This window comes from Anabrus simplex, chromosome 1 (genome assembly GCF_040414725.1).
Source record: "Anabrus simplex isolate iqAnaSimp1 chromosome 1, ASM4041472v1, whole genome shotgun sequence".
In the NCBI taxonomy this organism is placed as follows: Eukaryota; Metazoa; Arthropoda; class Insecta; order Orthoptera; family Tettigoniidae; genus Anabrus; species Anabrus simplex.
In genome coordinates, this window is record NC_090265.1 from 1,212,485,096 (window position 1) to 1,212,509,444 (window position 24,349).

The following is a 24,349-nucleotide window of genomic DNA, read 5'->3' on the forward strand; positions in this document are numbered from 1 at the left end:
TACCAAGTAGTGAAAATTAAGATCTAAGCATCTGCCATCCGTATTCATTAATAAAAAATACATACTCGTGTCTATTTTATTTCTTGCTATTACTGGGCCCGATCTTCCCATGTATTAATCCTGTGTATTCATGGGTCTTGCTATGAGGTTAAAATGTCCTTATCACAGCCGTGCTTTGCGCAAGCCATGTTTTGGAACAATGGGGAACACTCATGGCAACTACATACTGTATAGTAGTAGAGGCCGGGTATTTTTCAAACTATATTCCACTGTGCTGGACCATTTAGTTATTAGTGATTAAACTGTTAAAGGTGTTTCTTGAATATCAATACTTTCAATTCAGTGATGTACACTTTATTACATAGTATTTCTTGTAAATATTGCTTGTTTTAAGATTTTATCAAATTACTCGTAGATCGTATACACATGGTCTTGCACTTTAGGATTATCATTATCGATAAAGTAAAATTCATTAATAGTGATAGCTACACATTTTGTGGAGGTATAAAGTGATACCACCACCGTCTGTAGAAAAATTAAAACATTAGAAGGTGAATCACCATCAAAGAACTACAACAACCTGGCTATGAACACGGACATGATTTGGAAATATTTTAACTGGAAGAAATGTTGTTATACAGTATATTCTTAGGAATAATGTTTATTCCTTATTATGTAGCGTATTAACGGCAAATTAATATATCAGAATGATAAATATTCTAGTTTAAAGTATAAGAAACTAAGCTTGTACAAAAGTTATTTTTCGTTTGTAAAAAAACCATAAAACGTGTGACACAGCACACCATCCCAAAAACTGTACAATAAGAAAATAATTTCTGTATCTCAGTCATAAGAGCTCCAATTTGAGCTGATGACCCACTTCCATAAGGCAGAATGGAATAAAAATAATAATGATACAATATAAAATACAGTCCCGTGAGGAACGGGATAAAAACTTAAGAATATAAAGTACTTCGAGCAGGATAAGCCAGAGATTTACCGTAAATTGACGGCTCTATATTCCGGCGCCCTACCGTCAGCTGTCCTGAGAATGGGTTTTCCATGGTTTTCCATCTTCCTCACTAAGGCGAATAGTTCTTTTTATAGGCCATGGCCGCTACCCTCTCACCTCTGCATCTCAAATCACCGCAACACATCTTGCCTGAGAACGCGTCACCCGTTAGGTGGCACGCCGTACCCCACAGGGAATGGAATGAAAACGGTTTAGTGGTAATTGTAGTAGTAGCAGCAGCAATGAAGTACGACCGAGCGCAGTGGCTACGTTTTAGCAGTTCTGCGCACCGAATGAGTTGGCCCTGCAGATTTGAGCTAGCATTCGGGTGATAGAATCGTATCCCACCGTCGGCAGCCCTGAAGATGATTTTTCGCGTTTTCCCATTTTCACACCGGGAAAATATACCTTAATTAAGGCCACGGTGGCTAGCTTCCCAATCCTGGCCCTTTCCCATCCTTCGATGTGTTAGTGTGTCATTAAACAAATAGCAAACCAAAACAATCCAGTTCTGCGTTTGGGAGGGTCGATCCACATCGACGGCTGTCCTGGAAATTGCTTTCCGTGGTTTCCCATTCTCACTTCCAGGCAAGTGAAAGTGCCGCGGCCTATCACTTCTCCTTTGTCTTTCACTGAACCACAAATGACCACACTTCTTCTGGCCAGACAGAGGGCGTTACTCTCCAAGTAGCCTCTGAATCCCTTCAGGTTTCTGCATGAAGAAAAGGTACACACAGATATATTTCAATAAAATCACACAGTATTATATAATTATTGTAAAAACTCAAAACCTGGACATTTAAGTATGGTCGAACAAAAGCATACTCGCGTCTTAAATGTCATTATAGACTCCTTGCATAATATAAAACATGTTTAGAACAAACTATCAAATATCATATTACAGTAGAGTCCTGAAAAGTGAACACTTGGCAACCCAAAATCTGCAGAAGCGGATAAATCATTAAATTAATTTTCTGGCCGATTAATTTATTTCTGTACTTACACTGGTCCAGCAGTATCACTACGGGCAGTAATTTTTTGAACATACTCTAATATATAACGTTCCTTGCCACAAGTGACTCGCACGGTATAATTTCTTCCTGTCCTCAGGTAGCAGCTTTTGTAGATGGGGAAACTCTCGTTAGATACTCATCACTCACTTTATTCTTTTCCATTTTTTGTTAAGAATGAATGGCTTGCCGTACCTGCACTAATTTCTTTCACTTAAACTTTCCGTAGTTTGGACTTGCCATTGATAAATGAACCGTTCAGTAGGAAAGTTTTCCACTTGATTGCTGTGTTATATTATCAAGGGAAAATGTCGGGTGAGAAGAAGCGCAAACAAAACAATGTGGCTACAGAAATAAAACCATATGCTTTAAACACTAAAAGTTGCATGAATCTGTGAGATTTTAAAGTAAATTATTTTAGATTAGACTTTTATATTTTCTTCCGTCCTTCATACGTTTAAATCTTTCCGTATTTTCTTCTTCTTCGTTTAGGCGTACGATGGACCACGTGGTTCTTAACACTGGTGCGCTTTTTTCTTCTTCTTAGTCCAGTATTCCTTCATCTAGCGTTATGGATGTCTTTTCATTCTTGAGTCCATTTCACTCCTACTGCTGGACGCAGTGATTTAGCTGTTAGTGATTGGACAGAGTCAGATGTCTTGATTAACTTTCTGAACTTATCTCGGTTGTAAATGTCAGTGTGATCAAGTATGGAGGTATTGCAGGTCTTTACGAACTAAATTCGCCCATTTGGCATTTGTTGCTTTCCCTCTAGATACAGTGTTGAAGATCCTTGAAGTGAGTCTCTGGCTGTCCATCCTATGTGACCATAGAACATTAGTCTTCTCTTCCTCATAACTGTTGTAATGCTCTCTATTTTACTGTATAATTCCTTGTTTTGCCTGATTCTGTGCCCATCTCGTCCTTTAATGGGACCCATAATTCTTCTGGGGATCATTCGCTCTTTCAGTTCCAGTTTCCTGAGTGGCCCTTTCCGGATCATGTGTAGGCATTCTGAGGCGTACAGTACAGATGGTCTTACTACGGTGTTGTAATGTCTAAGTTTAAGATTCAAGGAGAGGGATTTATACTTGTATATGTTATTACAAATATGATATGTTCTTTCTAATTTAGTGCATCTAATCTTCATTCCAAGGTCCTCATTAATATTTGGGGTTATCCGTTCTCCAAGATATATGAATTAGTTGGCCTTTCGTATTATTTTGACCCCCAGAGAAATGACGTTGGGTGCTTCTCTGAAGTTGGCCAGAAATTCTGTTTTGTTGACAGCGTTCTTCAGCCCTACTTTAGCTGCTATGCGTTCGAGAGAAGATAGCCGGTACGTAGCTTCTTCCATACTTGAATTTAAGAGTGTGCGGCCATCTGCGAAGTCTAAGCAAGTGACTGTTAACTTGTATTTTTGTAGCGGATTTTTAATACAGAGTTGTCAAGTAGTGAATTCTTCCATTCCCGAATGACCTTCTCCAGCAGACAGTTAAAAAGGATGGGGAGAAACCATCTCCTTGTCTAACTCCTGTTTTGATCTCGAAGATTTTTCATAATACTCGACTGAATTTGACTTTGGACATGGTGTTCGTTAGAGCAGCCTTCACAAGATTCAATGTCTTCTTATCCAGTCCCAGTTCAGTTAACGTCTCAAAGAGGGACTGCCTGTGTACCGAGTCGTAGGTCTTCTGGAAGTCAACGAAAGTTGCTACCTAGTGTGAGGCGCTGAGGTTTTTATAGGTAAAGGCAGTTTTGAGGTTCAGAATCTGCTCGCTGCATGACCTTGACTCCCTAAATCTAGCTTGGTACTCTGCTATGCAGGAGTCTAATTGTGCCTCCACTTTTTTTAAGCAATGCTTTGGAGAAGATTTTGTAAGTCATTGATAGGAGAGAGATCTCTCTATAGTTGTTAAGGTCTGTAAGAAATTTCATAAAATCCTTGATATGTTCGCAACTTGACACTCTATCACACATGAGGTCAAATGTGGAAGACTCTACTTGTAAATTTTACAAACAGACGAGCTCAGATTACAAGATTTAAAAGAGCTGATATCTTTTCTTCTATCTTTTCTTCCATTTGTGCTATAAAATCTAGAGTAACATTGCGAGAGTTCGATCATCTGATACAGGTAGTATAGGATCGGGCACACTATGTCACCAGCTGCAAACCAAGAATGCTGTTTATTAACACGGCCACATTAAAATAAACGGCAGAAAGATGGAGATCGGTGACAGATCTGATTAAGCCATGGAGATGTTATAACTCTCTAAGAGCTATATTTGAGGAAATCATTTTTCATCCACAATCATACAGACCACATTTATATAGTTAAGCGTTTAAGGGACACTTAGGTGTTGCACCATGATTGTATCATATGCTCCCAAATCTATTGGGAAGGGCTATCTGATTTAAGAACCCTTAAATATCATCGTTCTAAGATAAAGTATTGGAAAACTTGAAATGCTTTACCTTAAATCAGACGTAATATTCTAGCTATTCCCTGTATTGAATTTATGTGGTGATGTGTTAAAGTGGAAAACAACTCTAAATATCTCAGGAAAATACATATTTCAATCATTTAATTTTGTGTATTTACACTTATTACTAGAACTCACGCCAAATAAGTGTGTCACACTGTACGCGAGAGGGGAATTACACACTCGCTCCTACTTCGGTTCCTACAAGCATTCCTACTGTCTCGCCCGCAACATTCAAATCGTACGACTGGAGAGTGGAGATTTGAGATTCTTTGTTTATGACGAAGCTGAATGCGTGAATATTTCCCTGAACAGGGGAGGTGCTAGACAAAAGATTGCCACGTCGTTGAAGCATAATGCAGACCTTCGCAGCGTTAGCGTAATTTACGAACAGTGTTAGAGTAAACTTGTTATGATCATGAGCAGAGATTTGGCAATGATGTTTCACGCTGCTGCAGTTTCGTTTGTCATTTTTATTCCTTCCTTGTCTGGCACGGTTGTCAGATGTGTCAGCCCTCGATCGAGCTCAAACTCATTGCTTCAAGGAGAGCAGCTGGCAGCATGAGAATGAAATATTACAACAACAATGACTACTACAAAAGGTTTCCATTCTGTACCATGAAGGGGTAGTGCGGGCTTCTTAGAAGCTGATGCCTTCTCCCAGGCCAAGGAGATCAGGAGTGGTGCAGGTGGTATTTAGAGAATATAAGGGGGTTGGCGGCCGTGGCCAATACTAACTCGCCTTAATGTTTTTTCTTTGCTAGTTGTTTTACGTCGCACCGACACAGATAGATCTTACGGCGACGATGGGACAGGAAAGGGCTAGGAGTGGGAAGGAAGTGGCCGTGACCTTAATTAAGGTACAGCCCCAGCATTTGCCTGGTGTGAAAATGGGAAACCACAAAAAAACATTATCAGGGCTGTCGATAGTGGGGTTCGAACCTACTATCTCCCGAATACTGGATACTGGCCGCACTTAAGCGACTGCAGCTATCGAACTCGGTCGCCTTAATGTAGGATAACTGAAAACCAGGGAAAACCATTCTCAGAACAGCCAATGGTGGGGACCAACTCCGCACCGTTTCCCGAATGTAGAGCCGTAGAGCCACCACAGAGCAGTGTACACTGGTAAGCCGAAGCGTATTCTGCTCGGTCGGAATGCAGTGCAGAGTTGTCGAGTCACGGTCCAGCACCGTTACGACTGAAGCCGATTCTACTGTACATCCGCCTACCTTGCATGTAAGACACTTCTTTTTTTTTTTTTTTTTTTTTTTTTGCTACTTGCTTAACGTTGCGCTAACATACCCAAAGTGTTCATCGACGGCGGGATACGAAAGGGATAGGATTGGAAAGGTAGTGGCCATGGCCTTAATTAAGGCACAGCCCCAGCATTTTCCTGGTGTGAAAACGGGAAACCATGGACAACCATCATCAGGGCTGTCGACAGTTGGCTTCAAACCCACTATCTCCCAAATGTAAGCTCACATTTGCGCGATCCTAACCACATTGCCAACTCGTTCGGTTAAAACATGTTTACTGGGAATTCTGTTGTGTTTGTTGCTCGTGTGGGAGTATGATTTTTGGTTTCTGCACTGTGCACAGGTATCTGTTTCAAGTTATAATAGTATATACACGAGTGATATAATATAATGTTGAGGCACGATTACCACAACCACAAAACATAACAAGTTGGAATAACAAATTCCTACCACAAATGGAAGCCCTGTTTCCTATATCATACTGTAGAGTATGACACTGTTTATCTTTCTGCTGTTTTACAACTATTTGCTGCCTGCTTACGTCTACAGGTGTATACTCACTACTGTGCACTTGGTTGAATTTATATTTCTGATGGCACCAAACGACCACTTTGTCATTTGCACAGTTAAATCGGAGAATTTCATGACTATTTCAATCAATAATTGGCGAGGAATTCCACTGTCAATAGTACGAAAGTAAAAATCGATCCCTTAACTGGCAGCTGGGGGCTCTTGTCGATTGTTTTGCAGGCTTCCACACAAAATCAGAAAATGTTCGTAGGCCTAAATGTCAAAGACAAAGGTTTTGTTTTCTTCAGGCATTTTTATAAGAATGATAGAAGCAATTTCTTGCATCCAGGAGATAGTAGGTTCGAACCCCCCTGTCGGCAGCACTGAAGATGGTTTTCTGTGGTTTACTATTTTCCTACCAGGCAAATGCTGGGGCTGTAACTTAATTAAGGCTAGGTCCGTTTCCTTCCCACTCCTAGGCCTTTACTATCCCATCGTCGCCATAAAACATATCTGTGTCCGTGCGACGTAAAACAAATCGTGAGGAACTGTACTGCACCGTGTTGCCACTAAGGTACAAAGTAATTAATATCTTCTTCTTCTTCTTAATCTGGTTACCCTCCAGGTTCGGTTTTCCCCTCGGACTCAGCGAGGAATCCCACCTCTACCGCCGCAAGGGCAGTGTCCTGGAGATTCAGACTTTGGGTCGGGGATACAACTGGGGAGAATGACCAGTACCTCGCCCACGCGGCCTCACCTGCTATGCTGAACAGGGGCCTTGTGGAGGGATGGGAAGATTGGATGGGACAGGCAAGGAAGGGGGGAGGAAGCGGCCGTGGCCTTAAGTTAGGAACCATCCCGGCATTTGCCTGGAGGAGAAGTGGGAATCCACGCAAAACCACTTCCAGGATGGCTGACGTGGGAATCGAACCCACCTCTACTCAGTTGACCTCCCGGGGCTGAGTGGACCCCGTTCCAGCCCTCGTACCACTTTTCAAATTTCGTGGCAGAGTCGGGAATCGAACCCGGACCTCCGAGGGTGGAAGCTAATCACGCTAACCACTACACCACAGAGGCGGAGTAATAAATATATTAGTTGAATGTTTCATTTTTAATTGTACATTTTTGTATTAAGTTCTAAAATAAGCATATTAGAAATTAAAGAAATTTGCACTCATATCTGCCTAGCGGCTCCGTACGATACGACACCCTAGAAGGAAAATAGATGTTTTAAAGCCGGGCAGAGTGGCTCAGACGGTTATGGCGCTGGCCTTCTGGCCCCAACTTGGCAGGTTCGATCCTGGTTCAGTCCGGTGGTATTTGAAGGTGCTCAAATACGTCAGCCTCGTGTCGGTAGATTTACTGGCACGTAAAAGAACTCCTGCGGGACTAAATTCCGGCACCTCGGCGTCTCCGAAAACTGTAAAAGAGTAGTTAGTGGGACGTAAAACAAATAACAGTATTATTATTATTATTATTATTATTAGTATTATTATTATTATTATATGTTTTTAAGAAAAAACTCTCATTCCATGTTAATTAATCCATTATTAACAAAATATTAATATTAAAAAATATTCTGTCCAAGAATCAGGCAGATCCGAGTTAACACATAGGCTAGTCCCAATACCGTGTCTGTCAAGGGCAGATGCTGAGGTAATGTGGTCCTGACTCATCCTGTTTGTAGACACACAACATGTTATTTTATGATTCAGATGACATTTCTGCTTATATCTGACTTGATACCATCAGCCTCACCTTGCAGCTAAATGAGGTTACCGCGACCTCTACCATAAGCAGAGCGTTCCAAAACTGAAGAACAATCTGCGATAAAAATAGCATTGCTCCGAAAAGAAACAGTATTTTGCAGGTTGACCATAGCTCAAAGTTTGGTTGGATCCCCAAGAGTACCACCATCACTTGTCATTAGAAAACCACAGCGTAACTTAAGGGCCTTAGTCTGCGAAAGGAATTGCTGCCAAACCAGATGGTTGGTAGAGATTGGTGTTTGGGTGTCTGTGTGATGACATACACAGTTATATTACGAGTACTTTAATTTCTTAACCAGTCCATTGCTCTCATACGAAACCGCTTCTGAGTTGGTCTCACGAGGCTGAGGGAACCTCTTTCCAGTCATAAGTCTAGGTTTAATATCCCTGTAAGCGCTTTGGATCGAACCCGTGCCTCAGAGTAAGAGGCTGATACGCTACCCCTGCAATACAGTATTGGTAACTTCTTAAGCTGTATGTTAAACTGTATATTAGTACAGCACGAATTATAAATAATAGCTGTAATTTATATTAAATGATTTACCTTACAGATTCAGTCTATGGGTCTGAATCAAAGCAAAGCAAAGCAAAGCAAAGCAAAGCAAAGCAAAGTCAACTCTGTAGAGGCCATGAAGACCCTTGGAGGAGTGGAAGGTAAAGGGCTCCACCATTGTTAGCCTCAGCACATGGTGGGGTAGAGTGGTTAGCTCTACGCCCGCCCGCCTTTGCTCCCAGGAATTAACCTGGTACTCATTTTTGGTGTAGGCTGAGTGAATCTCAGGGCCACATGCACCTCCGGAAGTGGAAATCTCGTTTCTTAAATTTTTACGACTTCCTGACGGGGATTCAAACCCACGTCCTTCTGGGCGAACCGAGCAGGCCTTTACCTTTACTTAGGTACTTACATCTGTGACCCCGATGAGGAATTTTCACTCCATCAACTCAGTAATTAAAAGTGAGAAGCCTTTACCGCTTGGTGAAACTTGGTGGAACTTACAATCTGACTTTACACCACGATTACACAATTTTGAACTACTTCACCGTGGGCTCGTCAATGTTTTTCTTTTCTTGATAAACAGGCAGTGCTTGACCTTTATGAGTTTCTAATCGAACTGTGAGATCAATGATTAAGTCTGATCATACCTTCTTGTCGACTGTCAGTATTTCAACTGTGCGAGTGCTTTCGTTGGTTAGAAAATTGAAGTAACCAGAGACCAATTCTGCGATAACCAACAGCAAGACGAAGTTATCTTCACGTGCAGTTGACATTATTCATTTTTATTTTTGATGTTTGCCGGAGAGGCAGGCGTCCTTGGGGTTCTTCCCACTTTGCATGTAATCTCGTCATCCTCTTCAGGGTCAACTGACACCTTCTCATGGCTATATTTTGAGCATTTAATTTTTAATTTATCCATCGCCTTAACGCTACGCATATCTTTCATTGAAGGAGAAAGTAAGACTTCACTCATACGTACCATAAAAAGACAAACTCTAATTGTGTTGCTAATAATTATAGTTTATAATGATAATCAGCTGAGCTTCCGCCCAAAGAGGTTCCAGTCTTGGAGAATGAAACTTGGGTCACAAATAAGTCAGTCCGTGGAGTAGGGGCAGCATGCATGCCTTTTACACGAGACCTCGGTTCGAATCCCGTTCTGTGTAAAGATTTTTATTTTGGACTGAGGACAGGAAGGGGGTTCACTCAGCCTTTTGAGTCTAAACTGAGGAACTGTCTGATACGGAAGACGGATACCCAGTCACGAAAGCCAAGCAATACGCTGATTCAAATATATGTTAGTCTTCTGTGTGGGCAACAGTCGTTTTAGCTGGCCAAAGCCCTTAAAGTGTTGTGTCACGCCTTACGTTTTTGCTTTGGTTTTGGTTCATTAATAAGGAATTCAGAGACAACAAGGGACCATATAGAACAATAACTAGGTTAACTGGAATGTGGAGAGATTCCGATACAATCCAACAAATTTAAGTCAGAATTAATAAAACCACTGATATTTATCAATGTCATGTTTATCTGAAAAACCTGACCTATGGACATCACATCACATCACATCACATCACATCACATCACATCACATCACATCACATCACATCACATCACATCACATCACATCACATCACATCACATCACATCACATCACATCACATCACATCACATCACATCACATCACATCACATCACATCACATCACATCACATCACATCACATCACATCACATCACATCACATCACATCACATCACATCACATCACATCACATCACATCACATCACATCACATCACATCACATCACATCACATCACATCACATCACATCACATCACATCACATCACATCACATCACATCACATCACATCATATTCTTCAAGTATGGATGTAGGTATAGGTGAAGGCTAAGCCGGCCCCGTGGTCTTCGGTAGTCTTCTCAGACTTCTCAGATAACTTACCAAGGGAGATTTTCAGTAAATTTCCAATTTCTTTGAAATCATTCAAGAAATGAGTAGGGAAACAACAGATAGGGAATCTGCCAACTGAGCGACTGCCCTAAATGCAGATCAGTAGTGACTAATAATTGACTCAAAGGCACCACGTTCGATTCCCGACCAGGTCAGGGATATTTACCCTGGCATGATAGTTGGCTCGATGTCCGCTCAGCCTACGTGATAACAATTGAGATGGCGACCCCAGTCCGGAAAACCGAGAGTGGCGGTCGGGAGAATTCGGGGCACTGACCATGCGTGTCCTCGTAGTATTGCAGGCCTTCGGGCTGACCAGCGGTCGCCCGATGACCGGGGCCCGTGAGGGCTGTGGCGCCATGGGGATTCGTTCGGTGAGTGCTAAGAATACTGTTGATACAGCACTGAACTAATACATCTATTTTAAAACTTCTATCGAAAAATGCCTGTACAATGATATGTAGGTTTTATTTCCACGAAAGTTTTAACTTTTGCAGAAGAGGCAGTGAAAAATAATCATGCAATGAAATACCAATAGCTACAGGTAAACGTCCAAGCGGAGGGTATTCAGATCTTTGGACATACATGGTAAAGTCGCTCATTGTGCATAGAATGCGCGATGTCATCCATGTTTCAGAAGATCGAATTAGGTGGGAAGCCATGAAGCATAATGTCACTATGCTTTTTGATAGAGTAATAATACTGAAAAAAGTAATGTAACTGAGCTTACATACAATTATTATGATAGTAGTGTGGCTCCTTGGCTGGATGATCTGCACAATGGACTTCTGTTCATGGACCTCCGCCTTCGATTCCCGGCTGGGTCGGTTTCTCTAACTGAGTTTAGTTTATTCCTACAGCTTGGGGACTAGGTGTTTTTGATCGTATTAATACATATTCATTTATATACAACACGTCACACTTCCCATTAACACAGAAATACGCGATAGTGAATGGTAGGCATCAGAAAAGGCATGCGGCTGTAAAACAAGGCTTAACATTAGTGCCCACCCTAGATAACTAGGAAAAATACCAGGAAAGAAAAACGAAGCGTGATTAGCTGCTACCCCCGGAGGCCCGGGTTCGATTCCCGGCTCTGCCACGAAATTTGAAAAGTGGTACGAGGGCTGGAACGGGGTCCACTCAGCCTCGGGAGGTCAACTGAGTAGAGGTGGGTTCGATTCCCACCTCAGCCATCCTGGAAGTGGTTTTCCGTGGTTTCCCACTTCTCCTCCAGGCGAATGCCGGGATGGTACCTAACTTAAGGCCACGGCCGCTTCCTTCCCTCTTCCTTGCCTATCCCTTCCAATCTTCCCATCCCTCCACAAGACCCCTGTTCAGCATAGCAGGTGAGGCCACCTGGGCGAGGTACTGGTCATACTCCTCAGTTGTATCCCCGGACCAAGAGTATGAAGCTCCAGGACACTGCCCTTGAGGCGGTAGAGGTGATATCCCTCGCTAAGTCCGAGGGAAAAACCGAACCTGGAGGGTAAACAGATGATGATGATGAGGAAAAACGAGCTGTATGATACGGTAATTAATTTTTCATTCCTTCTTTCTTTGGTAGCCTTTCCTACCAGGAATTAAACTGGTACTCGTTTTTGGTGTACGCTGAGTGAACCTTAGTGCAATGCTGACGAATTCCGACGAGGAATCGAACCTGCATCGTTCTGGGTGAACCGAGTACGTCTTTATCGCCTTAGGTAGACAGCCTCCCGATAACACAGATACAATACGTTTATATATACATGGGATATTATTTTATATTAATATTTTCAAACATTTTTTTTGCAAATTGGCCTATTTATCTGGTTGTATAAGCCAGGGAGATAGCTACGTGGTTTGGGTCACGAGGCTGTAAGCTTTAATTCTGGAGATAGTGGGTTCGAACCTCACAGTCGGCAGACTTGAAAATTTGCCATTTTCACATCAGGCAAATTCTGGCGCTGCACATTAAATAAAAGGGGATGCCTGGCCGAGGCGGTAAAGGCGTGCTCGGTTTGCCCGGAAGGACGTCAGTCTCCGTCAGTCAGTCGTAAAATTTAAGAAACGACATTTCCACTTTCGGAGGTGCATATGGCCCTGAGGTTCACCCAGCCTACACCAAAAATGTGTACCAGGTTAATTCCTGGGGGCAAAGGCGGCCGGACGTAGAGCTAACCACTCTACCCCATCACGTGCCGAGGTTAACAATGGTGGAAGCCTTTACCTTCCACTCCTCCAAGGGCCTTCGTGGCCTGTACGGAGGTGACTTTGGTTTTGCTTTTTACATTAAATAAAACCACGGTGACTTCCTTTCCATTCCTAGCCCTGTCTTATCCGATCGTGACCATAAGACATGTCTGCGTTGAACCGACGTAAAACAAATAGATTATTATTATTATTATTATTATTATTATTATTATTATTATTATTATTATTATTATTATTATTATTATTATTATTATTATTATTATTATTATTATTATTTTCCCCCTTAAGGTGGGATCGCGGCTGCGAACTGTGTCGTACACGTGTACTTGGCCATGTTTTTCTGCCGGATGCCCTTTCTGATGCCATTACTCCCTACTGCGTGTCACTCTTATGGTTGACAGTGTGGTGTATTGTGTATATGTAAACTGGCGAATGTAGGGACAAATATACGAAGACCCAGTCCCCGAGTAAGGGGAATTAACCAAATGTGGTTAAAAACTTCGACCAGGCCATGAATCGAATCCGGTTCCCTCTGAACCGAATTTCTTAGCGCTGACCATTCATCCAAATAACCTGACTATTATTATTATTATTATTATTATTATTATTATTATTATTATTATTATTATTATTATTATTATTATTATTATTATTATTATTATTATTATATTGCCGTTTCGTTTTTTATGATTATTTAATTTTGTTTTATTGTTTCGTGAAAGGATATGTTTCGTTCAACTTTCCTAAAGGGAATTCCCACTTTTCGCCACTGCTCGCATCTAAGGATTTGGCGCAAAGTAACAACCGGAACCCCACCCCAGCCCCATCAACCCCCACCAAGAAATCAAGACCAACCTAGTTCCAAGTTCTCACTTCCTTAACTGCATACTGCCTTCTTAACCCTGACAATTAGACCATACGACTTTTTGACGTGTCGTGCGATTGAACGCCATCTAGTGCTCAAAGGGCGGGGAGATTTATCCCCTCCACCACCACTATTTCTTGTTCATTCCGTCTGGTAACTTTAAATAATAGGCTTTGAGTGGCACGTCTTCGAGACGTGTGGTGTAAGTAAAGCAACCTTTATAGAAGTGTTACTGTCAGGGTTAAAAATGCTTAACACCTATAGGATGAAGCACTGGTTCTCGGAGACGAGGCGGTGCACATGCTATATGCTGCCCATAAACGATGCTACGTACATATTATAAACATTGCACACTTACACTAAAAGTCAACATTCAGTTCACTAAGTATTAGTCACTACATTACGACGTCGGTTAAAACCCATGCAAACTTCGTAACGTGGTCAGCTCCTGGATGGGTGACCACCCACCCGCACATTAACTGTTTTAAAACTAAACTAGTTTAAACACACATAATAACACGCAACCGATGTGCACTCATAACAGACCGACAGAGGAGCGCGGAATGGCGCACCGGTATCGGTACGACACAAACCACCCATCTCCTCGGAGGTAGGTGGAACATACCGATAATCAGGGATGCTCTTCCTGATGCTCGATGCTGAAGCCACTTATGCATGAAGAACGTATTTAACCACGGCCTGTTTCTGTGGTAGTAGACCATGTGATGTAGTATAGTGTGACAATTACGGCCGGGTGTGGTCCCTGTAAGACATGCCCTCCGATGGGGATGAACGGCATCTATCGTGGTACGGAAACTATGTGTCATTGCAGTGCAGGGATGTGTATTGTATGGTGTGTATACTGCAAGAATATTACAGACAACGAATACACGTCCCCAAAGTCACATGAATTAACTTCTTAGCCACTGACTAAGATTTTATAAGCTCCTTTCCTGAAGTAACAACAACGAAAACATCACAACAAGTTGAATACAATCCCTCCGTTATTTCCTCACCATTTCGACTCTAAAATTGCTGCCAGACAACATTGTAAAATCTTCTGAAACACAAGAATTCTGTTCTGCGTGCTTCAAAGAAACACATTTCATAAGCTATTCACAAAGCCTTAGAACACTGTTCCACTCTATCTGCTGCTTTATGCCCCAGTTTAACTAATGACTTCCTTAGAATCCATTGTGTCAAGTTCCTTCCGTTGGAAGATTCGGGAGGGGGAAGGACTGACTATTAATTTAACTTTCGCCCTCTCTCCGTATCTTCTTCTCACGCTTCTAATTTCTCGTCCCGAACTTAGCCACTGTGCACAGTCTATCTTCGCAGATTGCCTCCTTTATTTTCAGAAAAGAAAATAATATGTAACCGGCATTAAGTGCCCAATGTCTGAAGATGATTCTTCACCAGAACGATAGGACATTACTAAGAGTATTAGACGTGACAGTTTGCGTGATTCCACAGAAGTTTACGTAAAATAAGAGGGCATAACGACTAAGATCTTGCTATGGTTGGATGATCTATAACGAGGGATGTATTGAAGTAAGGACCAAAGGGGCCTGGGACCAGAGCAGCAAATTCATGGGGACAGCAATCAATTAACTGTGTCCATAATGCTTTTAAGGGAACAGTATGGAGTTAAAAGTGTGTATTTGGATGAATTCACCGGAAATAAATGGTTTTGGAAAATTTTAGCTAGTGATTTAGCACAGAAAACTACATTTAAATTTGTCATGCGTTTTCCCAAATTTCCACTTTTCCATTTCGAATTTTATATTTCATCTGTAATACTGCGTTTAAATGTTATGTTTGGTCAATTTAGCTTTATGGAGTAGAAGAATGGACTTTAAAATCAACTGCCATTAAAGGGCTGGAAGCTCTGGAAATTTGGTTTCATACTAAAATGCTAAAAGTTTCCTGGATAGAGCATATCTCCAATGAACAGATATTGCAGAGAGCAAACTCGAAAAGAGAGCTGCTGATAACCATCAAATGCAAATGAATTCAAATTATTATACAGACTATTTAGCTCATGTTATTGGTTTTAAGTCCCACCTATTGCATTTTTATAATTCTTCGAGGAGCCTAGGTGCCGGAATTCTTCCCTTCAGGAGTTACGTTATGTTTCTATTTAACTCGCGGCTGCAGTAACCAATAGTATACTGTATAAGAATATCAGGAACTTCTGAGATCAACAGCTGTCCATCGCCAAAATGTTATCGTTTTCGTGTTATCACTTTCGTTCTATTCCATCTACGTGCACTTGCTTGTATATAAATTCTTCACGGGAACATACTCAATATTACATTTGTGCACAGACAACACAATCAATCCGACGTAACTGTTTTATTCTGGAGAAGCCGACAGCAGAAATATTGGGCCAAGCAGTTTACATGAAAAGTAAAATGGTATATTTCGGTACTGAAACTTTTGTTTTGTTATAGATAATGCATACCTATGTATTTGATTTATTTTGCATTTATACCCGGTTATTATCTTTCCTTATTCCATTTTGTAGTTCTTCGCTAGATACTCAAATTAAATACAATTGACGTTTCAGATTCTTTCTTCATAAATTCTAGAGCTCTTGTTATATTACTACAGAAAAATACACTGTATGATTTTGGCTTATACTTCTACCCAATAAACCAGTTTCTTGATGCTGGGTCGGAGTATGGTGAGATGCATTTATATTGTGCATTTTATTCCAAAATTTCATTCAATTTGCAATGCAACTTAAGGAAAAAAGAAATGAAAGTTTCAATTGAACTCATTCTTTTCACAGATCAATTAACAATACATCTTCAATAGGTTTTGGAATAACTCTCCAAGTATTTGGAAGACATTCTCCGAAAAATTCACTAAAATCCATACATTATGTACCGTAGATATGTATATCTGCTTATCTCCAGACTATCCCCTTAAAGCAAGTTTTGCATCCATTCTGAAAGGGATATTTCACGATACGAATGAGGAAAGTTTCATGTTGCGATGAGTATATCTGTTTACAAGGAGTTTTCCGCGAGATTCTTATTTCGGTCAAAACTCAGATAAACTGATTCACAAATCAGCCGACAAATTTCAACATATTCACCCACCAGATATTGAAGAAGCATTTAGAACAGCACGCATCCATTTTAAAAGTGTATTCCACAAGGAAGAAAATAATATTCCATCATTATCAGTTTTAAACGAACTTCATTAAACAATTTTAGTCATATTCCAATGCCGTCATCGCTTTGAAAATGTATTTATATATTAAAAATTATTTACGATCATACAAGACTCAGCAACTGTTGGTCCATCTTGCTGTGCTTCTGACTATAAATAATATAATTGTAAGACTGCGTTACGAAGTATGCTAACGGAAGAGCATGACGTAATGTAGTAAGCTGTATATGTCTATGTTTTGGGATATATATAAGGGCGCAAAACATCTTGTACTCGAGGGCCATACAGTGGAATAACTGTGCGTCTTCAGGATGATACCAAGTGATGTATCTTAATTAAGGACACGGCCACTTCCTTCCCACTCCTAGCCCCTTCTTATCCCACCGCCTCCATAAAACTTGTGTGTTGGTGCGATGTAAAGCAACTTGTGATTTTTTTTGTACTGGGCTTTGAATATCATGGCCGATGGCGTCGAGTAGCCAACTTTTCACGTGCGCATTCTGTGGTGGTAAAATGCAACAAGATAATAAATATATGGACTGAGTGGATCAGGCGGTAGAGCGTTCGCTTTCAGAGCCTAAATTAGTGGGTTCGATCTCAGTTCAGTCCGATGTTATCAGGAGGTGCTTAAAGTGCGCCAGCTTCATGTCAGTGGATTTACCAGCACGTAACGGCATTTATGCGTCACGAAATTCTGTCAACCCAGAGTCTCCGAAAGCCGTAACATTAGTTAGAGGAAGGGAAAAGCATTATTATTATTATTATTATTATTATTATTATTATTATTATTATTATAACTCTAAACATATCAGTATGAGGTAGAGGTTCGACCTTTCAAAAATTGAAGATATCAACAAAATAAAGGAAAGGATCATAGTCATTAAATCAAATACTTCTTAGGAACTGTAAACACTATAACGTCACATTAGTGTTAGAAACGAACTGGAGTTGGCTGAGACATTTTTTACGAGCTGCATTACGTCGGACCGACACACATAGGTTTTATGGCGACGGTGGGATAAGAAAGGGCTAGGAGTGGGAAGGAAGGGGCCGCCGCCTTAATTAAGATACATCCAGAGCACTCACCTGGTGTGAAAATGGTAAACCACGGAAAACCATTTCCAGGGTTGTCGCCAAAGTTGTTCGAACCCACTATCTCCCGAATGCAAGCTTACATTGCATTGCATCGCCAACTGTGTTCACTGCCGCTCGTACCAAATTTGAAAGCTCTTGTTGGCGGATTTAGCCTGTCTGGTAACCTGTATGGATGTATTCCTGCTTCTTTCTTATTCCTCCTCCTCCTCCTCCTCATCATCATCATCATCATCATCTTCTTCTTCTTCTTCTTCTTCTTCTGCTGCTGCTGCTGCTGCTGCTGCTGCTGGTGTTGTATCCTTACAGAAGGTCGAAGATCGTAATCGAGTGACTTCCCTATTTTGGACTTCTCCTATTAACACTGCCGTGTCGTGGATGTCGAGCCAACTGGATGTTCGACGCCCTTGTTTGAATTATATCTTGCTTTCAAGGATCAATTGTATCAAGCTGTATAGCTATTGATCTACCCAGGGCCGTGATAGGGTAGATAACGTGGGGGGGAGGGGGGCGGGGGGTACTACTGATATATTATCGGCACACTTTATCTTGGTGCATTGGTGTACGGGGGTGTGGAGTAAGGAGGGAGCTGTCTCGGTTCCGATAGTGCTGCCAACTGATTGAAAATGAAATCTGAATTGAATCGAGAATATGATCGATCGATATGAAGTTTCTAAACCGTTATTATCTTACGCCAACAACTATGTCGCATACACATTATATAACATTATATAACATTTCTCGATGCGAATCTTGTTCCTAGCATGAATTCTATAGTTTGGCTTTGCTGTGTAAACAACAACAGTACTAGTACGTAAAGTGTACACCAGATGTCGCACAACGATGCTTAAGCGATTCATAGTTTGTGTTTCAAAGGTTGCCAGTACGAATCCCGAAAATTGCCGAGGTCGACCGATTCAGCACTAGGGTGTAAATGCACCAAGATAAAGTGTGCCGATAATAGGTGAGGCTACTGAACGAGATAAATGAGTAATTCAGAGGATGGTTGAATTTCTGGAAAACGGAGCTCAGAGAGCAAGAATGGATGGAGCTTTATCTGATCCTCAAGGGTCCTCAAGGCAGTATTATAGGAAATTATATTTTCTTATGAATATACGATGGCAATTCAATAAGTATCTGCAATGTTGCTCAAATTGTTTTTAGGTTGGCTCTATGGCGTAGTGTACTCACCAGCCGCTAGATGGTACTGTTGTCTACATCTGTGGTAGGTCACTCGTCTCTCATTCAGGATTATATCACGCATTTGTTAAATATTGGCAACAGTTACGGCAGAAGATGGACGCCTGGATCCTTCCTCATCCTTCACGCTCGTGCGACCCCTTTTGAACTGCTTAATCCACTGGTAAACACTTCGCTGTGACAATACATTATCCCCATACTGTGCTGAAAGTCTTCTCTGAATTTTCGCTCCTGGTACATCCTCAGACCAAAAAAAAAAAAAAAAAAAAAAAAAACGAAAAAAAAAAGATTACGGAACGCTGCTCTTCCTTGGTGCAAGCAGAGAGTGGCGCGGCCATCCTTACGTCGCAGCAGCGCAAGCTGTACTGATCTGATAACGCTGAAACCTACCACAGACGTAGACAACGGTACCATTGTGAGCACACAATGGTATAGAGCCAAATTGCAGATTCTTATTGACTTGCGTACGTAAATGACACGAGTAAAGAACTGAAATCAAAAGTAAGGCTATTTGAGGATGATATTTTACTATATATAATCCTGAAAGTAGTTAATGATCCAATTGGCCAACCTTGGTAGGTTCATTTACGTCACGTTCCCATGAAAGTTGATCCTTATTTTTCGGATGGTGTCAGTTATTTGTTCAATATGGGTGTATAGTTCGTGGTTGTGCCGTCTTCTGTATTTACCATTTTCCTTGACAGGGCCAAAAATATTTTATTTGTTTGGCCTCCTTTTCAATCACCGTGAGACATTCTGCAGCGTGTTATGTACCTCTGGTCAGTTGACTCTTCAGTAGTGCCTCAGCTTCCCATTAGAGGATAATGAATTTTTATTGTAGACACAGTTGGTTGGTACGATTTTTTCATCTTGTTTATGCGTGACGAGAAGGCTTCTTTCTCGGAGACGTTGGAACCTATACACGTTCCTGCTTGGTTGATTTTTCCTTGTGTCAACACTAGGCTTTTAGCGCTGGCTTGATATTCGTTGTAAACTCCGTTCCCTCGAAGGAGATCTGGAAGCTTGCCTTTCCTGCTTGTTTCTTGAGCTGATTTATTTTTGTGTTTTGTTCTTTTTTTAAATTATTATGAATAATAATTATTCTCTTATTTTGGTTTCAGGAATGGTAGCAGGGTAAGCAGCGCCAAAGCGTTTCTCCGTCCTGCTGCCAACAGGGAAAACCTACATATTCTGCTGAATGCCACTGCTACTAAGATACTGATGGATACAAACACGAAGCAAGTGAGAGGGGTGGAGTTCTTCCATGAGGGTCGTAAGAAGACGGTCCGAGTTGGTAAAGAAGTTGTGGTTTCAGGAGGTGCTATCAATTCTCCCCAGCTGCTACTTCTTTCTGGAATAGGACCCAAGGAAGAACTGGCTCGTGTCGGAGTACCTTTAGTCCATGACCTTCAAGGTGTTGGCAGGAACTTGCACAATCATGTGGCCTATACCCTTACCTTTTCAGTTAACAAGGAGAATGCCACTTTTGATCTTGACTGGGCTGCAGCGACGGAATACATGCTGAGAAGGACAGGACCATTATCTAGCACAGGGCTCTCACAAATGACCGCTATTCTCAACTCTCCTTACGCTGATCCTTCTGGAAATCACCCAGATCTACAGTTCTTCTTTGCTGGATACCTGGCGAATTGTGCGAAGACAGGAGAAGTGAGACAGTTGATGGACGAGAGTGCACCAGAGAATAAACGAAACATCTACATGGTTCCTGTGGTTCTGCATCCAAAATCAAGAGGCAATTTAACTCTACGCTCTTCAAATCCATTGGAATATCCTCTAATTTACGCCAATTATTTGGATGATCCTTCTGATATAGCGACGTTAGTGTCTGCAGTAAAGATTGCTCTAAGACTTGCTGATGCTAAAGCTCTGCGTGAACGCTATGGGCTAGAACTCGACCGAACACCTGTTAAAGGATGTGAAAATTTAACCTTCGGCACTGATCAGTACTGGGAATGTGCTATCCGTTATGAAACCTCACCAGAAAATCATCAGGCTGGAAGCTGTCGTATGGGACGTGAAGATGATGCTGATGCTGTGGTGGATCCTCAGCTGAGAGTCCGCGGTGTCAGAGGTGTACGAGTTGCTGATGCATCTGTCATTCCAGTTGTCGTATCGGGAAATACTAATGCCCCTGCAATTATGATTGGAGAGAGAGTTTCCGACATGATAAAGAAACAGTGGGCTCCGGATTATGCTGATCGTTTTGGGGGAGATGATGACACCAACACTGTGACACCTGGTTATAGGCCTTCCTACGAGAATGAATATTACAGCACGCCTGGTTATAACTATAACAAACCTCCCTACAACTCAGGGACCGACACTGGATATAACAAACACGGAGGGAAGCCTAACTACAGTAACTCAGAGGGAGCAACTCAACGAAGTGTGGCCTGGAACCCATATGGCGACAGCCGAGTATCTGCTGGTTCAGTAAGTGTAAAACCTAATGTGCGAGTTTCTCCTAATGCAGAGAGCGGCTACGGTGACTTTGATCCCAAGACAGGAAAATACGATCATAGTTTTTACAACCCGGACTTCTACCCGGATGAAATACCAAGTCGAAGCGCATCAGATTATTATTCCCACAGTCCGACAACGAGTTGGTGGAGGCAGCCTCACGCTCAACCCCAAGGCGGGTAGGTTTGTGGTGAATCACTAATATATTCCTGCCAATAAAATAATTTTTCAACATATTATATGAGACTGAGAATGAAGTTATTATTGTACTCCTCTGTACAGGCAATAATTTTCGAAAAATTATTTTTAGAAAAATTATGTTCTGAATATCAGGGTAGATATCAAAATGAAATCAAACCTTTTGTTTTCATTGGACATTATTTTATAAAAACATGCATCGCTTTTAGCATTTATTATCGCCAACCTTAGAAGCTCAACTAATATACTGGTCATTAGCCTTGAATCATATCAGTATATTACGTGTGTTTTAATTTTGCCTGAATGTGATAGTTAAGTATTGCTAAATTTACTGGCACGGGAATGAAAACCTGCCCTCAGCTTTTCAGAAGACAGTGCATTTAGTGATTCACGTATCAGTACAATTATACAGGGTTCAACGACCTAAAAACATTTGAAGAATTTTTTTGCGTGTGAAGTATATCTTTCCTTCAAGACAAACGGAATGCATTTCTCATGTTTTGCACTAAACAAATTTTATATGCAGTCTAAGTGGCCCTCATTTGGTAACAAGCAATGTATCATTAAATTATTTATTGCAAATTTGTGCATTATTTGTTACCCAAGGAGTATGAAATACTACTTATTTAGAAAATAAAGATGTCAGTTTCAGTAGCATTTATATATTAATGCAGCCTATAATATTTTGTAAATATATTAAATTTGATATTATAAATCTGTCAAATTTGCACAGAGTGTTTAATGAGTATGTACCTATGATCATGAAATTAGTAAAATACGTGCTGTATAGTGCTACAATATTTTTGTCTGTATTAAAATAAATACTTCTATTATACTTCATTGTCATACAATATACTAACATTCTCTCGTGAACCCGTAAAACATTCCTAAACAATTTCAAGCAATTTCAAGCATGAAGAGCAGAGGGTATCTAAGTAAGATAGAGGCTGATATGTTTGTCACCGAAGTATAAGGGTATCATGGATTCATTAATGCCCATTCTTACTACGTAAAATCCACGAGATTTCCTACAATGACAATGCATAATGGATCTGCATCTTACGATACATAAGACCACAAAATCATTTTCGGTCCCTTTATCCAGGCCCTAGTGGTGTTAAGAGTGTGAACTGTGCCACACACGTGGACTTCATCATGTTTTACGGCTGGATGCACTTCTTGATGCCAAACTTTTTTGGAGTGATGAATTTAATATTCCGTGTATCGGAGTTGTATATATAATTTCTTTGTTGAAATACCCTGTCTCTGAGCCAGAACAAATAAAATAAGTACGGATAAAGTCACTATGAATCGATCCCGGGACCCTATAAACCAAATACCACTAAGCTTAACATTCGGACAAGGAGCCTGACCATAAGTGTACACAATGAAAACGAGAATCAATATTCTGTCTTACCAGTAAACTGTTGGTATTCAAGCCATTAAGAGATGTTTGAAGTTAAAATATACCACTGATTTTCGAAGCCGCATTCATAATTCTGTTTTTAATTTTAATTTGAATAAGAATGGTAAGTAAGAGCTTATCTAGAGCACTAGTTTCGTAGTATGACGTCGTGTCAAATCTGAAAACCCACACTAGATGATATTTACTTAGCCGAGAAGGTATACTCGCTACAGAATGGCTTGTACCTCTAAGTTATGTTTATATGAGATAAGGAGCAGATTTCAACTTAAATTTAAGAAATAATTTCATAGAAATTCTTGAGTTTCTACACGTTGACTACCCTCAGGATTGAATTATACCGATTCTATATCTTCCACCGCTTGTATGTCTCAAAACAACCTCATCATGTGGTTGAAAAATATCTATTTATTTGCCATCCACTGAATAATATGTCACCTACACAGTCTACTACGCCTTACTTGTAAGTCTACCAAGTACAGATATGATTATAAATATAACATATTGAAACAGGAACGCCCGTACTTCAGTTTTCTGGAGAACATAGATAACGCCAAGGCGTGTACGGTTCATGCTTTAGAGCAGGGTCAGCCAACTGCGAGTACGTGTGATGTCAGGTAACACGTCACACACTCTGCTCGGGCAGCGAAGCGAAGTACTTAGTACTGTAACTGAGAAGTGAAGGCTAGAGGGGCGAGGGGAAATGCAACTTCATTCGTAGAGGGAGGCCCGAGGGCTGCAGGTAGTACAATGCGGTATGTGTAGTACATATTTCTCTCCACATAATTTATTGTAACGTAACTTTGTTATGAATTAATATAAAAGTTATAAAGCAACTTTATTTCTACATATACAAACTAAACTAACTTTTTCCGGTGAATCTTCGGAACTGATATTAAACACAAAATTGCTGTGTTTTACAATATCACCCACTGTAAAAAATAGTGCTAATAGTAACAAACAGCACAGTTTTACAACAAAAATAGTACAGAGAGTAATCTGTAAACTCGAAACATACGTTTTATCTCATGATATCGATACTCAGTTGCCACTCGTGGGTTTCTTTGATTTTTGTAGTCTTGTTTTGTTTATTAGTTTTGCAATATTTGGAGTTAATGTTTGAGGAAACACTAAGTTTAAGAGCACTCTTCAAATCGTGATCTGACAACTGGCTTCAAAATTTTGGTTTTGTTGATTTAAAATAGAAA

At 40.8% G+C, this 24,349-nt stretch overlaps 1 protein-coding gene across 1 annotated transcript in view; it reads left to right on the forward strand.

Moving 5' to 3' along the window:
* Positions 1-22,553, forward strand: part of LOC136877552 (glucose dehydrogenase [FAD, quinone]) — a 103,668-nt gene extending 81,115 nt beyond the window's left edge. Inside the window, exon 4 of the mRNA XM_067151694.2 lies at positions 20,161-22,553. Within this exon, the coding sequence (XP_067007795.2) occupies positions 20,161-21,703 (1,543 nt within the window). The 3' untranslated portion in view covers positions 21,704-22,553. The remainder of the gene's footprint in view (positions 1-20,160) is intronic.
* Positions 22,554-24,349: the final 1,796 nt, after the last annotated feature.